The following is an 18,590-nucleotide window of genomic DNA, read 5'->3' as shown; positions in this document are numbered from 1 at the left end:
ACTGCGGTACCAAATGCACTCCTGCAAAGAACATGCCAGTGTCGTTTTTCGTAAAACTTTCCACGCTGGCCTGATACAGTCAACACAAGTTTTCTCTCAGTCACTAGAGTGGTCCAGTTGAATGGACCAGATAGTATTCCCAGTGGTAACTGCAACTGGTGCAGCGACTGCCAGCTGCTATGCAGGCTCCCTTCACAAAACTATCCTCCTAACTCTACAACTCTTGCTGCAAATTGCTTTCCCCTGTCCCTTAGCCAGGTTGGTGAGCTGAAGCCTGGAGGCTGGTAGATTATAGCTACTAGGCTGCTCAAAGCTTTTCCCTCCCCAATACCTTGACTGGGTTGAATGTGCAAGTACAGCCAAACTCTACCCTGGCCTTAGTACTCTCATACATGCAGCTAACCTGTGCTTGATAGCTTGCTTGTTTACATATATATATACATGTACACTTACTTATCTAGGGGTCTACCAATAGTGTTTTCCATTATGAGGTGTTATGACCTAACAGCCAGGCCTGTCCTTATTCCTTGTTTAAGTGCATGACTTATTGTAGATACAAGCCTCTGGTGTATCCTGGGGATAACTTTTGGAGATTCTGAATGTAGTCCAAGGAATATGGACTCCAATCCAGGATCTTGTAAAAAAACAGTATTGTCTATATCTGATGTGCATGATCAGTGGTTTTTCCCACCTGCATGCTGTCCTGTGCTGTAAGGGGGGACAAAGAGAAAAAAATTGTGCTACATTTCATTGTTTTCCTTTGAAGTTTTTTTGCAAATTGTCATGAATCCCCTTGAACCATGTGTATCTTTGCCACAGCTTTTTTTTGCCTTGGTGCTACCAAAAATGCCAAATATTAGACATTACAGTTACTGTAGATGACAAGTTTGATATGTGTGCGAGCAGAAGCACATGTTCCCATTATGTTCATATGCACATACAGTTGCTGTTGTACAGCTACATGTATGATGACGTTAATTGTTGTTTCAAACAACGTACATGTATACGCATATGTCTTGTCCATTCAAGGAAATAAGCTGGCATTGTAAATGCTGTCAATATTAATGTGTACAGAGTAAAGACTCTGATTTACATGTACATTGTAAGCTATTGTAACTATTTATCCATATTGCTGAAAGAAATAATGGATTAGGATGTTTACTGGGTAATAGCTTTATCACCATACATGTTCTACTTGTATATATTTTTTGTAGTTGGTTGAATTTATTTAATATTTCTCAGAAAAGGTTATGTTACACTCTCCTTTCATGCTGAAAACTTGGAGTTTGAATAGTGAGGTTATTGTTTTTTCTGATAGGTGTGAAAGCATGTAGAATTGAAACATCTAGGGTTACTTGTACATAGCCAATATATCTGCATACTGTAAGTATCAGAAAATTCAAACTCACACCCAATTCCCTATTACAGTGATACAGAGTTCACTGTAGAAATCTGCCAATGTGCTATTTGGCATTCAGTGTTAATGGGCAAATTGGATCAAGCACAAACATTTTATTGCCTTGTGCTTCCAAGTGAATATATTATAGTCTACAGCCTTTTAGTATGTCTTCCCACAGAGCTCGTTTATGATTAAGTGAAGAAATATCATGGAAAACCATTATTAATGATATACATGAAATTAAAGCTACATATGTACATGTATGTATGTCTTTGCTACTGACAAGAAAATAGGGAAATAATGTGTGAACTATAAGAACTGAGTATTCATTGTTGGTCATTTGATACAGCTGGCGTCCCAGCATGAATAGTATGCTGATTACACTGAGGAATGAGCCTCTTTCAAGTATCACAATGTCTTAGTGTCACTGATCATTAGCAGCATACATGCATGTACTACTTAACATTGAGTTTTTATGGATCTTAACAATTAGTGCTAGTTTACTTTGATATCCATATTTACTTTATTGTCAGTGTTTTTGTGTTTCTCAATTTAGGTGTTTTTTCTTTAGGCTAAGGGTGGAGTATTTGAGGGAGGTTTACCATTACTGAACTGTTTTGGGAAATATTTGTTCCAAACAAGTGCTTTTAGCTCAACTCACGAAGTAAGGAGAGGAATTGTAAGAGGGGGATCAGATGCTGTCGGTGTCAGTGTCCTGTTTGGTTAAAGGTCTTGGCCAATCATAGGGTTGTAATGGCCACCCACATAGATATCCAATCATCAGTAGTGATATGCATATGCCAAATACCATGGAAGTATTTTACCTCATAGCTCAACATTTTGCTCAGCTATTCACAGGGTTGCCTGGCCTCCAATAGTACATGGATTACCAAATGCAGTTCAGGGTTTGCTTATCAAAGAGTGTGGATTGAAATAAACTAATTCATGAATAAAACTTTGTCCTTTTTTTTTAGATCGGCTTCCCCAATCAATGGTTTCATGATTCTGAATAGACTAGGTCTTAACAACTTGATAGAGCCCATAATTAAAGACCTAGAATTCCAGCTGCAAGACCCGTTCTTATTGTACAGAAATACAAAAGGTATGTGTAAGTAAAACTCTTAATAACCATGAAGTGTTACTTTGCAGTCTTGCACACTCACTTGGGGCTTCATGTTTTGGTTGTATTTTGAAAGAGAAGGTTCATGGAGAATATATATAGTAGTGTAGATGGGCTTGCCTTTCAACTGCCAAGGCACATTAGTTGAGGGTTCAAACCAGGCCTTGGACATAGAATCTGCTTCTTTGGCCATAGTAACAATAGGTACTCAGCAGTGTGATGTCTGTTGAAGATTGTATGTACATGATGTACTTGTCTCCTGTCATTATGGAGTGCCTGTGGAAAAGTTCATCTGTACATTGCCTAATGTTGATGTTTACCCCAAACACTCCTGTTTCCTCTACCTATAAAACTGCCATTTATGAGTGAAAAATTTTGCATATGGCATTAAGCATTAATCAAATAAATAAATAAATAGTAATGCAGCATTAAAAAAAACAGCAAGTAAATTAAACAAAACTACAAATTCTGTGGCTTAGCAGTGAACTGCAGTTATAATGAATACATCGAAAAAATCCAGTAGCTTATGATATCACCATTCTCCCAGAGAAATTATAGTTTAAATGCCATCCTGTTATTTTGCACATTTACATGTATTCTCATATTCCCAAAGCTGTCAGTAACCTTTATTCCATTGGTATTCTGTAATATACTGTTGCACTATGTAAAGGAAGATGTATATTGTACACGTTGCGTGGTTTAGCACAATGCCGTGCGAGGCAGTGGTGAGCGCATGAACTTGTGCTGCCATGATTGTATTGTAAAGAAAGGTGTCCAGGTATTGCCACCTCTGGTTATTGTACAAGGATTAATACTAGGTATTATAACTGTGTTAGCTGTGCAACAATGTCCTGCACCTGAAGGCCTGAAGAAACGAATGTTTGCCACATGTTGCTCTGCATGGAGCTAAACCCAACAGATGCTGAGTCCTCCTCAGCCCTAGCTTCATATACCAGGAGATTATTAACCCAGAAAGCTGCTAAAAATACTCTGGCCCATCTTAACCTAAACATTGTTTGTAACAATACAGTACTCCTCGCCGCCCTTTGCACACAGACACAGAGAAATGGGACCCACAGGCTGGAAAAGAACACGGCCTTCTTTACATCACATGGAGCTATATTTTAAGACCCTGTGCTATTGTCACAGACCTACACGTATAGCCCACGCATTTTGTATCCTGTTATTGCAAACTGGTTCTGTGGGCTGATGGTCCTGTGCGTTTCCATGCAAGGCCATGTTGCACCTGGGGGAAATCAACCTCTTCCATCTATGGACATGTCTTTGATGTCTGGTACTTGGAGCAGGCTATATTTGGTTTACATCATACATGATCCATGGCTGCTGATGTAGGACCCTGACTGGGTTAGCCCTCCACTCACTCAGCAGTTATTCAATCCTCTATACATGTGAGTATTTATGTAGGTTATATTGCATGTCATGTTAATGTTAAGGGTTGTCATTCTTCGATTTTCAGCAATTTTTGGAATATGGTTTTATGACAAAGATGAATGTGCCAGAATAGGTCAGCTCATGAATTGGTAAGTATATGATCCTTCTTCTCCTGCTTACCCTTCCAGTTGCAACTCTAACTGCCTGTCTGCCATATCACAGTATAACTGTAGGCTCTAAGCCATGGCAAATTATGCCTCGCTAGGCCTACACATTTTTATCTAGAAATGGTTATTTTTGACAACATGAACTGAAGAGGCCAGTGTAGATATAAATAAACTTAGTTCATTTTGCTGTGTATATTATGCAAGCATGTTTTACATCTTTCTCACGTCTTCACTTCAATACATGTTATCGCTCTACAACTACAGTATGACCTCACATACATTTACATGTAGGTGTATATTCATTTTCTCTCAGAGTAAGTTGTCTGTTGTCTGATGGAAGATTTGAGAAGATGATCTGTTTAAAACACCCAATAAATAAATATACCAGACACCCTTAATTTTTCTTTACTTTCCCTTTGGTTCGGTAAGATGTTAAGTTGCCAAAACATGCATGGTGGCATTTGTAACGCCTGTAAGTGTGTGGTTATAAATTGATACAGTTAAAGTTAAAAACAAAGAAAAAAGAAAGAAAATCAAATTGTTAATCGTTTTGACATGGCGTTGGAGGGCTAGAAAATATATTTAGTTTGTTTAGAGTGTGAGTGTAATAAATAATATAATAACATTTCCATGTTCATAGCCAGTGTGGTAAAGTAATGTTGTTAATTTAACCATTGCTCACCACATTTACCATGTAAATGCTAAATGATATCTGCCAATCTATATTAAACAGATAATTGATATTTCAATGCACCCATGCAGGCTGTACAATATGTATATACATTTATGCCGCATCAGACAAAATACAGATATATTCTCAAATCCTGCATATGACGTCAAATTTGTCTGTTGAGTAGGTTATCTCCCTTCATTGGGACCCAATGACGGTCACAACGCGATTCACCTATACTTTGGTCTTCTGCACTAAATTGATGGGTCTTTGCAGGATAAATTCGTTACATGGTGACGATACGCAGGATACGCCTGATAGAATACGCAAATATATTGTCGATAATTCTCATATTGGGTGAGCCGTCAGCCTCACCCAATATGAGGATTACTGACACCATATATTTGCGTATCCTATCACTGAGTAATCATGTAGCTAATAGTACATTTACAATGCAGTTAAATATGCTCCTACATGTTTGAAGATAGTAAGGATATATTTATGCAGTATGGGATGTTAATGTTATAGATGACATTGATAATTTCATGGAATTTGTCAGCAGCTGATCACATTCTCTGCTGTACTAAAGTTGATATATCATGAAAAAATAATATATGATCTATGGTTTATCATTTATGATTTTACATGAATACATCATGTAAGATATGGTAACGTTTTATTTGATTTTAGGTTAAAAATTAACCCTAATTCCTCAACCTTTTGCATATGAAAGACCAACTTTCAGTGCAATTTATGCACATTTTTAATTTGATTTTAGAGAGAAAACTACATTGGGTGGCTTGGCAAGTTTCGGGGTTTCACATAAAGGTGTAATTTTATCAGTCAGCACAGAATACTGTAATGCCTTCAGGATATGCTCGAATAAACACCTTGCTGTGTACAACTCATAAAGCAGAGGGATTAGCTGGTGAAAAATTCCATGAAATGTTGAGTAATTTACTGTATCTGGCAGATTTGTGTGTTCATAACATGAGTCAGAAATTTTGACTATTGTTTATAGTAGGTAATACAGAAAAATCTCACTTCTGTCCAGTTTTGTTACCTACTCAGATATTTTTATTTGGCTTGTTAAAGTGTTAAGACTCTAAATAACCATGTGTTTTGCTTCCAACCTTTCAGTTTAGTCCAGCTTGCCATTGAACATCACCATGCCAAAACCCAGAGCTCCATGCGACAGAGAAGAGCATCAGAGAGTGACAGTATGGTAGAGAGACCCACAGAAAGCATGGGTCCTACTGACCCTCAACAGGTGGACATTATTCAGATGTTGTCCAAGGCACAACATGAATATGTCAAGGTCGGTGAATGGATTGTGTTGTGTGATTGTTAACACCCTGTAAGTGCTGATCCACACTGGAAAAATAAAAGGGATTGTGTCCCATAGTTGATGAAAGTTATTATTAAAGGTTTTTCCAAATGGGATCTGATTTTTTTTAGCTTCCTTAAGTCTATGACATGTACTGTATGCTTTCATTGGATAGTTAGAATAAGAAGAAAACATTGTTAATCTTTGCCTCACTGACAATGCTGTTATATACATGTTATCGTAATACTTACTGTGAACATGTATGATTGGTGTGCATTTGCTGTATATGGGCCTACTCCAATGGCTGTTGTTACTCTAAAGCTAATGCATTCTTGACTAACCCGTGTATTCTTGGGTGAGTGAGAATACTTGTCGCTGTCATTAGTGTTTCAGCTTTATGGTAGCAATAGGCATTGAGCAATCAACCAGACAACTGACAATTGAACAGCCAGCAGCAGACGTATACAAAGGTAGATAATTAACTTGAATAGGACTTTTCCTTTCCATGCTGTATTAGGTCCCCACAAGATATACAACATAACTTCCTAATCAGTTCTCACGTTGTTAAAATTGACTCCATATTTATTGCAGTCAAAAGGAGGAACAAGCATTGGAAGAAAAGCAGAGCCTAAGCCAATGATTGACAATCCCAATGCTGCTGCAACCAAGACAACACAGCTGATTCGCCCTATGCCATTGAAACTTTCTCCAAGTCAGAATTTTGAATCAGGTACTCACCGTCCTGTCCCGTCCTATTATGAATAATATTTTGAGATGGAAAACAATAACTAATGAAACATCAGTGACACTTCAGTCCTGTCTGCAGATTTTTGATACGCTGCTGATGTTAGCTGTTATGTCTGTTGTGGTCCATATTCCCTTTGTTCGAAAGAGGGGCCTCTGTGGCTCAGTTGGTTAGCGCGCTAGCCTAGAAGCCTATCACCAATGCGGTCGCTGTGAGCTCAAGTCCAGCTCATGCTGGCTTCCTCTCTGGTCATATGTTGAAAGGTCCGCCAGCGAACTGTGGATGGTCGTGGGTTTCCCCTGGGCCCTGCTCAGTTTCCTCCCACCATAATACTGGCCGCCGTTCTATAAGTGAAATATTCTTGAGTACGGCGTAAAACACGAGTCAAATAAAAAAGTAAATAAATATGTTTGAAAGATGTCTTTTTTTCTTAAACGCTTTATTCTAGCTGTGTGAAAATATTTTGCTGGACAGTTTGGAACTTCTGTTTTCATAAATTGAAAAATGTTTAGTTAGAAAATCTTTATGTATTTAATTTATTGAAGAAATTAGCAAATTGAATGGTATTTCTGGATGTGCATTTTATATTTCTGGATGTGCTGTACTGTTTTGTCATTGGTGATTGACATACAAGTGTTATAAGTCTTTACACTGCTTAATTGTTTCCTTTGTTACCAAAAGAGATAGTCCAATGTAGTTGATCTCCTGGTCTGTGATTTAAGTAAACAAACACATGTACATACACCCTGTTAACTGTCTGTTCAGAAACAAGTGGTGGAGCCGTGAGTGACAGCTCCAGAGAAGCGGCAGGTGGTACTCCTATCACAGCCATAAGTCTGGAGGCCTTGTTCAGGAATGCCAGTATAACCAAGCAGAGGTGCGCCCCAGGGTCAATGGACCAGTTGGGTGCAGATGCCACCAGTAAAGAAAGGCCATCAACAAACAGGTTCACACTGCATACTTAATTCAGTGCATTTCTTAAAAAAATGTAGTTTTATGATGTGGATTTTTTTTGTTGCTTTGGTTTTGTTTAAGTTAAAAAAAATTTAGCAGATTACCACAAAAACATAGAAATACCTTGATTTGGAAAGTTATAGGACCCATATCTCACATCCAACCTTAAAAGTACTTTTTGGAAGTTATTGCGCCCTTCCACTGAAATCACTTTTGCAAGGGTAAATTTGTATAGGTCGGAAGAATAAATCCTTTTTGGCAAAGAATATAAAAACAGAACTTGAGAATCATTCAATTTTATGGAAAATGTAGACTATCTGGGCAACTTGTCCTGGTGAGGACATGATTGAACAACCTTGAAAAACAGGAAAATTACAAAAAATATCAAGATAAGACAAAATAAAAAGATGGATTTCAGTTTTATTTTTATTCCATTTTTGGATTGTTTAGTGTTGCACATGAAACACAAAGTAAAAATTGAAAACAAAGTGTCACCTTACTTGTACATTTCATCAACCATTGATGATACGTTGACATTGTGACATACTTGACCTTTTGTGTAATGTTCTAGTGTTGAGAGGAGTTCAAACTCAGTATTTGTCACTTGCTGTTTTTTTTTTTGTTTTTTTTGGGGTTTTTTTTTTTTGTCTGATATACATGTAATGTACCTGTAGATACTGATCTAGAAACTCTCCACTTGAACACAGGCTAACTAGGTACACATACATGTACTTCCTTGATAAAAAGCTGAGCCTGACTGTGATGATAAAACCTGATCTTGTATATGTAGCTGAACATTTAAGTGGCCACCTTAAGTTCTGGTTATCATCAGTGCTGTAGTGGCAGAGGCAAGAGAGAAAAAAAAATCACAAGGCACATGTGGCATTGAGATTTTATGAGGCATTTCTTACCTGGTGCAGCAGACATGAGATTTTAGCCAATCACAATTAGCCTCTTAAGATAGCACCAGTGGAAAAGCTGATATTCTTACCCTTGTGGTGGAGGCTGGAGACCTATAACTTGACAGGGAGTAGACTGCACCATGCACCAGAATTATTTTGTCAAAAAATATTTTTATTTAGCATTGACATCAACATGCAGAATGTGTCCCCAAGGGCTAGCCCACTATTTAGCTCATTCAGGATATGTGCTGACATGAAGTATTTCAAAATGTCATTATTTTGCAGTATTTTTACTGACATGGTCAGAGTGTGAGCTGTATGTATAAACTTTAATCCAAAAATTACATTGTAAGATGACAGCATTTCACTTTTTTCCTGGAATATATTGCTGCCTTCACCATCTCTTTCTTTAGAAATAATTTATAATTTGTAGAATGCTTGGTATTAGCTGGCAAAAAAATTATATATGTAACCTCTGTGGATCTTTTTGTTTGAAATAAAGAATTACCCTTATTTATAAAGAATTGTTATCATTATCAATGAAGAATTGTCATTAATATCATATCTGAATTTTCAGGTCAATCTCCCTGTGTGAATCCAGTCATTTGTCTGAGGCAGAGTTGTCAAATCCTGCCTCATCCTCCTCCGGTGCAAGTCTACTTCATCCCATTCTCCAACAGCTCATGTCAACTGGGCCGCGCCTAGAAACTGTGGAACAGCAACAACTCCCTCAGCACCCTCAACCTGGTGATCTAAGTCCACGACACCCTCCAGGGCCTGGGGGTGACATGGTGTCAAGCAAGCCCCAGGCCAGACTGCCTTTTATTTTAAATCCAGAATTGTTGACATTGGCCCCTGATGCCAGTGTATCAACTGCCCAGACAATGTCTTTCAACATAATCAAACCTTCACTTGGTGCGGGAAGTGGTATTAATGTCAGTGCTGGTGGCAACAAAAGTCCTGACATTGTCAATACTTTATCTTCTCCCGCTACATATTCATCGCCATCATTTTCACTGTCGTCAACAGGACAGGCAGGCCAGAGTTTTATCCCAGATAAAAGCTCAGCTAAAAGTCTAGAGGATAGAATTGCATCAATTTGCTCAGTGCAAAAGACAACAGGGTCAGAAGCCGGCTTTCTGGATTTGTCGTCTAGCACTCTTTTAACTCCAGCAGAATTTGAAACGAGCAGCGTAATTTCTGAGAAGGTAATTATATCTGGATATTTTTTATTAACTTATCACTATGGCATCAGTATAATGTTCATAAATTATTTATTTGTTTATTTGATTGGTGTTTTACACCGTACTCAAGAATATTTCACTTATACGACAGCGGTCAGCATTATGGCGGGTGGAAACCGGGCACAGTCTGGGGGAAAGCCACGACCATCTGCAGGTTGCTGGAAGACCTTCCCACGTACGGCCGGAGAGGAAGCCAGCATGAGCTGGACTTGAACTCACAGTGACCGCATTGGTGAGAGGCTCCTGGGTCATTACGCTGCGCTAGCGCGCTAACCAACTGAGCCACGGAGGCCCCTTCATAAATTACAAACAGGTGGTAATAATAAATTACTAAACAGTTCTGCCTTTTTTTTTCCATCAACAGAGTTTCTTATTTGACTCCTTACAGGGCTTTGTTTTTGCCATTTTGAGGATGTTATTAGTTTAATGGTGTCACACTGCAGTCCTATGCACTGCAGTCCAAATGAAGTACTTATACATGAAAGTGCCCCAGGGCTCTGACTGGTTTCCTCCCACCATAATGCTGGTGGTGAAGTATTCTTGAGTACGCCATAAAAAAAAAAACAATCAAAATAAATCAAAATACATGAAAGAATCAGAAATTTGAAAACATTTGGTCATTTTAAAATCTATTTTTGTGACCTTTCTTTCAATGGGAATAAAAACAGATTCCAGCAGATTTGGTTTATGGAAGTTAAAGCAAGAATTGGTTTCCTCCAATTCTTGTAGATAGTATAGCCCTGCCAGATTATTACCTGTCTGTCTAAATTGAGGTCAATTCAAGTCTGATGTCCTTTCTAACATGTGAAAAATGCATGACAGACATGTACATGTGAAGATACACTGTATGTGTACATATGTACACTTGAACTGTGTTGATTTAAATATCAATGACCATGTATGTGTTCATTATGTTTAAAGCATCTCCTTCATAATTGGTATGATTCAGTCCAAAGTCATGTCAGGCATAAGGTTTCAGTGTTAGCAGTCTTGGTACTTACTCTCTGCACTTCCCAAATAATGTGGTATAAGTACTGTAGAAGACATCACCATGTCTGGTAATTTTGCCATGGTGTTTAAATACATTGAAAGTTCTGTAAACATATGTTTTCTTGCACCTGTTTACAAAAATTTAAGTGAAGAAAATCTTCAGATTTTGGATCCCTTGTGCATTTAGAGGCTTGTTTATATTGGAATTATTTAATGAAAACCATGATGTTGTGCTGATATGACTTGCAATGAGTCTCCTCTGTCACTGTGCCTGTTCTTGTATCAGATGTATTACATGCTTTTGTGCCAAAAAAAAACCTCACACACCAGGAAAATAGTAATAATAATAAAGAAAAAAAAAGATGCCAGGAAAAGAATAACTTATGTCCTCTCTTCTCTTTTTTTTTTCTCTTCAGCATCATCCTCCATTGGCTATCACACTACCCGCACCGTCTTTCAGCACGGATGTGCTCCTTTCTCCAATGGTATTTACTACTTCAGCCAGAGGATCACCACCGGTGTCACATCTATCTTGTACAGGACAAGGTATACATTTAAGCAGTTACCAAAAATAATATTTGTCTGGTTCATAAACTGTAGAATTATAGATGAAAGCTTTGTAGACAGCATGATGTTCACATTTTTGTAGCTGGCCATTACAAAGTAAGGGATGGTATTTTGTGTATCCAGGGTCCAGGAAAGCTTTTTTTGTTAAGGTCAGCTATTCATTGTACAGAAAAAGATATCCCAGGGTAAACTTTTTGTCCATATGTTGGTTTTCAGTACATGGTCTTGATTAGCGTGCTTTCCAGATGTAGACATCTTAATACTGAGGTTAAGAGTAGGTTTTGCACTTAGGGTGAAATAAATCAGTTTCTAGCCCCAGAGTATTATAGTTTTGTCTGTTGGTCTCAACAGCTTTGACTACATAGTCAGGAAACTTAATGGCATGATGAAAATGCTTCAAAGATGTAGACCTCTTAGTTCTGAGGTGATATTTTATCATTTTTTTTTTTCAAAGTTTACTGGATTTTTTACTAAAGCAATCTTATATTAAAAATTTAGTTTGGATGTAGTCCCAGAGTAAATTTGAGTCAACTAACCTTACATTTTTCACAACATTTTGAAACTGAATGGGTTTGATGAACATGTTTTGAAGAAGGTGTCTTAATGTTAAGATGTTAGTCTAACAGTAACTTTTTATGTTTGTTTCAACATCATGATGTAGTGTACAATTTTCACTACATGTACATCTTAGGCTTTACGAGCATGCTTTTTAGATGTGCATGTTAGAACAACACAGTGACCCAGATGCCTAGCACTAATGCGAATACTGCAAGTTGAAAAGTCCACCTCATGCTGGCTTCTGCTCCGGTTGTACATGGGAAAACCTGTCAGCAACCTGCAGATGGTCGTGGGTTTCTGCTGGGCTCTGCCCGTTTCCCCCAACCATAATGCTGGCTGCCGTCATATAAGTGGAATATTTTTGAGTACAGCATGAAAAACCAATCAGAAAAAAAAATTTTAAACCTGAAATAATATACATGTATATGATTGGGTATACATTATATGTTGCTACTTGAATCAAATGTTCAGTCAACTTGGGCTGCCCTTTTTAACTGATGCACTAATCTCCAAGCTTCTCATGAACCTTGCTTTAGCAAAACATGCCAAATATGGTTAAATAAATAATGGCAAGTGCATTGTTGTTTCAGGTGATGCATCACTTTTACAGCCAGGGAGTCTGGTATCTGACGTAAAACCTAGCGTAGACCCCAGAATTGCACCGTTAACTAAAGAACAGCTGAAACAAGCTCTAATTTATCTTCTGCAGGTGAGTGGAAATCATACTACAATGTTGTTACAAGAGCCTTTGCTAGCTGTCAAAGTGCTTACTCATAGTCAATGATTGCTGTGATGATAGGTTTGTGAAAATTTTGTTCTGCGAAAGGTGGACCCAAACCAACATCAGAGCACAGTCCATTTAAAAGCCTAGTGGAGTTGCCATGGCATTTTGTCGCGGCGAGAAAAACCAGTCAAATACGTCAAAATGTTGATCTGTTATTTCATGAGACGTGTGGGCCCAAGATTCTTTTGAAAGGCTTAAAGTCAACTGCTGTACTGACAGCCTAGAAATATTTGACATTGGCAGATAACTGAATCAAGTTTTTGAATGGAGGGAGCTCTGATGTTGGTTTGGGGCCATCCTTGGCCGACAAAATTTTGCCAAAGCTAACATCAGAGCAATCTCAGACTAGCTTGCTCACTGTGACTGTAAAGCCCTTGCCCATTGAGGTCGCATGTTCAAATCCAGCTCTTGGTGGTTCATCAGCAGTCTTTTATCATGAGGTTTGTCTGTTGCCATGGTTTTCAGTGGTTTTCTCTGGGCAGCCCAGTGTCCTTCACTCATGAACCTGACAGACGTCATATAAGTGAAAAAAAAATTCTTCAGTATGGCCTTAAACACCAGTCAAATAAATAAAGTGATTTTTTTCTTATTTTGACATCGGCTGAACACAGTGCCATAACCTGGCAACTACATGGGTGTGAATGAGGAGCATAATAACCACACTTTGAGGAAAATGTAGATGTGTAGAAAATTTTCTAGCAAATGTCCTCTACAACCATTATTGGTGTAGGTTCTGCCTTTGCTTGTTAGAATATTCTGCGCATAATTTGACACAATTGGCAACGTTTCCAAAATTAAAAGCAGCCAGCTTATTTCACTCTATGAAGCAGTGTATAGTCAATAACACAGTGATGCTGGTATATTAACATATACCAGCCAATTTGGGGAAATCATGGATTGTTAACTAGCAAGGCAGTTGCAGAACATATAATTGTCTAATTACCCTCTAGTCTATAAAGTCTAGGTTAAATGAATTTCTGAAATAGGGTGCTGTTGTTATAATGGCAAGAAAACTATTGATGGTAGCTAAAAATGGTTCGACCCTCACAGAAAGGGCATATCTTGGGGCACAGCTTTCTAACTCTCATAGTTTTCAGTTTACAGGCCATTGACATTACCGAACTTCAAAACCATAAAATAGCTTGTTGACATTATCTCAGAAAGTTACAAAAATAGAAAAAAAACAGATTCAGAATCACCAACTTGAAATACAGTGGAATACTTATCAAATTTATATCACAATTCAAAACTTTTTATGACTTCCTATATTCGACCAAAGCTTCCAATGGTTTTAAAAGATTTTAATGTCTTCTTCAAACTTCGTCTAACTAGTATCGCCCCTTATTCATGTCAAGGGTAGCACATGTCATGTTCAGGAGTCTCTCACCATTGCGGTCCCTGTGAGTTCAAGTCCAGATCATGTTCGCTTCCTCTCCGGCCATACGTTGGAAGGTCTTCCAGCAACCTGCGGATGTTCATGGGTTCCCCCGGGCTATTCCCTGTTTCCACCCACCATAATGCTGGCCGCCGTCGTAGAAGTGAAATATTCTTGAGTATGGTGTAAAACACCAATGAAATAAATAAATAAATAAATAAATAAATATTCATGTCAGATATTTGAAGGATCTGCCTTTCTGGTTTTTGAGAAAGTGTTCAAAGGTTTTGCCAGAAATCCAATATGGACATCAAATTAAGGGACCAAGCAGACAGATTTCAAAACCATAAAGCATAACATGTGAGAGAATTTTGCTTCCAAATTTAAAACAGCTGTAATTTGGAGTTTTCTAGAAAAATGACAAAAGGCCATGTCGAAATATAATTTTTTAAATCAACCAAGTAAAACCTGTTAAAGAGAGAAAACATGTTGCCATGTTCCAGTACTTTGAATTTCAAATAATATTGAAGGTTATGCTAAGTGTATAACTACAGCTGATCATGTTATAACTGTTCTTGTCTTTTCAGACTGACACAAACTTTGTTTCAAGTATCCATGAAGCATACCTGAAGAGTCTGCAAGCTGGTCTTTCAAGTGGCAAATTGTAGCACAAGTGCTGTCTTCGGCGAAAGCCGATTGCAGAGTTTGTTAATATTCATTTCAGTGCTAAATTTTGGCAGAAATATATCTTTTTAAAGGCATTTTCTGTTACAGAAAATTTTTGAAAAGCAAAATATCATAGTAAATGATGAAAAAAGATGTTTCATCCAGTTCTATTTTATGTGAGTGAGGTGAAAATGTTTACTATTATTAATATGGTTCACCCACCACTCTTGGATTGAGTGGAATTTGTTTAAGATTCTGCAGGTCTTGGAAATTGAATATCTGGGCTCTTTCCAAAAATAAAAACATGTTGTTATTAATGTCAGTCTTGCTTCTTTTTTTTTGTGGGAAAACCTTTGTGGTGCATTAAAGTAATGGCGAGTTGGTACATGTAGGGGTAAGGGAAGTGATTTGCTTGACAATATGGACTTGGGATTACTGGACTTTCCATAAATCTGGTTCCAAAATATAGCAGGGCCTCCATGGCCTAGTGTGCTGATACAGCCCAAGTGAACCACAAATGCAATCTCTGTGAGTTCAAGTCCAGTTCATGCTGGTTTCCTCTCCGGTCATGTTTAGTTTACAATTATTATTGGCTTACAAAAAATCCTAAAATATCATGAATATTGTTTATAAGCTCTCCTGCACAAAGTACAGGTGTAGCTTATGTACCCTCAGCGTCGGAGGCCAATAACAGGGAAAGCAATGTTAAACAAAATGTTAGGGGTGCTATCTTAAAAGCACTTCAGGTATTAAGATCGGGGTTTACACAGATATAGAGCACAACAGAACGTGGCGGATATTCCATCCTTGATTTGTTGATCTTTTGTTACTTAATTCCTGACTTGTGTATTAAAACCAATGTTAAACAAAATATTAGAGGTGGTATCTCAAGAAGTACTTTATTTACTGAGCTCAGGGTTTGCATACATGTAGTGTGTGTAATAACACGAGGGGGATATTCCATCATTGATATGGTGTGTATATATTAAATACTGTTAATTACTAAATTCCCGACTTAGTGTATTGTGTATTAGAATCAATGTTAAACAAATTAATAGGGGTGGCATCTACAAAGATAGCATGTATTGACCTGAAGTTTTGTATGCAAATAAAGCACAATGACACAAGGGAGATGTTAACTCGCTCTTCGTTTGCATATTAATGAAATTACCAAATTCATGATTTCAGTATGCATTGAGCTGAAGTTTTGCGTTCATGTGTCGCCTACAGGCAAGCTTGGTAGCCTTCTGTTTCATTCTTCAATGAGATAGCATTGCGTGGGGTGTCCTATCTATCTGGTGTCTCGTGTACAACTCTTCATTCAGGTAGCACTGGGGAATGGGTTGTGTGTCCTATCTATGTGGTGCCTCGTGTACAACTCTTCACTGATGCAGCACAGGGTGAGGTGTCCTATCTGTGTGGTGTCTCCTTTACACCTCTTCACTAATGTAGCACTGGGTGAGGTGTCATATCCATCTGGTATCTTCTGTGCAACTCTTCAGTGAGGAAGCAGTCATGGTGTATTCTGTCTGTCTGGTGATTTCTGTATAACTAACTCTTCAGTAAGGTAGCACTGGCTGGGGTGTTCTACCTATATATATCTGGTTTCTTCTGTATGACTCTTCAGAAAGGTACAGCACTGGGTGGGGTGTCATATCTATCTGGAGTCTTCTGTATAACTCTTCAACGAGGCAACACAGGGTCATTGTGATTTGGGGAAGTCCGGGTAAGACAGATTACCTTATGTCATAAGGGGTGTAATCAGAAATTGAAGTGTAACAATGAGAGTAAAATAAGCACAGACCTTTGGCCTTTCTCAAATATTGCAGAGGTGGGTTATGTCTATTATGGATCTGGGAGAAGATTTCAGTTTGTTAAAGTGAAATTGTGTCATTTATTTATCATTAGATGTAGTCAGTTTGGTGACCATCACTGTCAGTACATCATGAATACTAGGGATGAATCAATCAAAGGATTCATATGGAAGCTTTGGGACACAAGAACCTCAAACACATGGAACATACTAGTAATTATTTTTTGCATGTGGAACAAAATGAAAATACTCCATTTGGAAGAATTTAGGATAAAATAATTGAAGTATAAATATAAATTGTTTTCATTGCCAAACAAGTCTGTCACACTATAAGCTTAAAGGTTAAAATCTAGGTTAAATTCTATGCAATAGTTTAACATTACACTGAATATTTGCAAAACATATATTTATATCTGAAAGGAACTTTAAAAAATGCAAAAACCATCAACATCACTGCCTTTGCAGCATCCCCAGCTCTAGTTTACACTCTCTTATGTACTTTGGCAAGGCTTGGATTGATACTTAGTGATATATATACATGTATTCTATTTTGAATCATTGTTTACACAGTGACGTCTATAAACAACACAGCTGCTAGTCTTGACGCTGATTGCACTACAAACAAGACCTTAAGGAAGAAATGCTTATAGTTCTAGTGTTCTTGTATATGGCCTCCTTTATTTTCCTTCGGGAGTTTATTTAAAACATTGGTGTCCGTACTTGTGACCCATGTCTTGGATTTGTGTATGTCCAAGCAGATATATACCCACCGTGCGCAGTGTAGCTCTCCTTTTGCATCTGGATATACTGGTAGGAAGTTGACTACCAAAGATGGCACTTTGCCAATGACTCACAGGCCAAGATTGGCAGTGCAGTCAAGAGTGGACATACACCAAGTTGGAAGTCAAAACACGGTTGACAACAACAATATTTTAATGGTCACAAAAAAGTCATCTTTAAAAAGGTTATTTTTCACTTATTGTTATTCATGTAGGATGTTGATTTTGTCTTTAAAATTGTGTGGTATATCGAAACTGAAAAGTGTACCATATCTGATGAAATATGTGATTTATACTGTACATACATTTGTAGATGATGTTGCACACTGGCATGCTGTACATGCCTCCTTCACTGATGCTCAGATAGACAGCAGTTAGGATATGCAGGCATGCTGTGTAGCCTACAAAGGTTCAAGCTTGTTATTAAGGGTGTCTCAAATGACAAAGGTTAAAGCAAGAGTACATGCACTGGTGTCATTAAGTGGCATAGTATAAGCATATTTACCAACATTGCATGTCGTGTAAAAGGAAATCTTCAAATGTCGATTTAGATCTTTGAGGACTTATTGATCGAGAATATGATACCAATGTTGTCATATCATGGGACCTCTAAATTGTGGTCTTGGTAGACTACATGTACAAGTAAGTGAGTAGGTGGGCATGGTATAATGTGATTTGCTCATTTTGAAGACATGAGCGTGATTAGATGTGTGTGTATTGTTACGTTTGGGGCCTATATTGTGTGACTTTTGGGGTGTCTCGTATGAAGGCAATTTATGAAGTGGATTTATTTATTTATTTCACTGGTGTTTTATGCCGTACTCAAGAATATTTCACTCATATGACAGCAGCCAGTATTATGGTGGGAGGAAACAGGGCAGAGTCCAGGGAAAACCCACGACCATCCACAGGTTGTTGCAGACCTTCCCACGTACGTCCGGAAAGGAAGCCAGCATGAGCTGGACTCGAACTTTGTTACTATGTTTTGGACTTGGAGTGTTCACATTGACTTCACAGGTGTATAGGTAGCCTCATAGTAAGGTTTTATGTTTGGGTTATCCATTTGCAACATATCTTCATAAAACTTCATGAGCTTGATAACATGCCTTGATAATGTACACATATGAATTTTGGTATT

The 18,590-nt window shown here is 37.9% G+C and overlaps 1 protein-coding gene across 2 annotated transcripts in view; it reads left to right on the top strand.

Moving 5' to 3' along the window:
- Nucleotides 1–15,249, top strand: part of LOC135469796 (mRNA-decapping enzyme 1A-like) — a 40,436-nt gene extending 25,187 nt beyond the window's left edge. For both annotated transcript variants that reach the window (XM_064748399.1, XM_064748400.1), the window contains 9 exons: nucleotides 2,374–2,501; nucleotides 3,997–4,060; nucleotides 5,889–6,066; nucleotides 6,667–6,805; nucleotides 7,586–7,766; nucleotides 9,254–9,884; nucleotides 11,327–11,456; nucleotides 12,626–12,744; nucleotides 14,782–15,249. In XM_064748399.1, coding sequence (XP_064604469.1) covers nucleotides 2,374–2,501; nucleotides 3,997–4,060; nucleotides 5,889–6,066; nucleotides 6,667–6,805; nucleotides 7,586–7,766; nucleotides 9,254–9,884; nucleotides 11,327–11,456; nucleotides 12,626–12,744; nucleotides 14,782–14,862 — 1,651 coding nt within the window. In that variant the 3' untranslated portion in view covers nucleotides 14,863–15,249. The remainder of the gene's footprint in view (nucleotides 1–2,373; nucleotides 2,502–3,996; nucleotides 4,061–5,888; nucleotides 6,067–6,666; nucleotides 6,806–7,585; nucleotides 7,767–9,253; nucleotides 9,885–11,326; nucleotides 11,457–12,625; nucleotides 12,745–14,781) is intronic.
- Nucleotides 15,250–18,590: the final 3,341 nt, after the last annotated feature.

The sequence above is a fragment of the Liolophura sinensis genome, chromosome 7 (assembly GCF_032854445.1).
Source record: "Liolophura sinensis isolate JHLJ2023 chromosome 7, CUHK_Ljap_v2, whole genome shotgun sequence".
Taxonomy (NCBI): Eukaryota; Metazoa; Mollusca; class Polyplacophora; order Chitonida; family Chitonidae; genus Liolophura; species Liolophura sinensis.
Note: the sequence above shows the minus strand (reverse complement) of the source record. Positions and strands in the feature narration are given on the sequence as shown.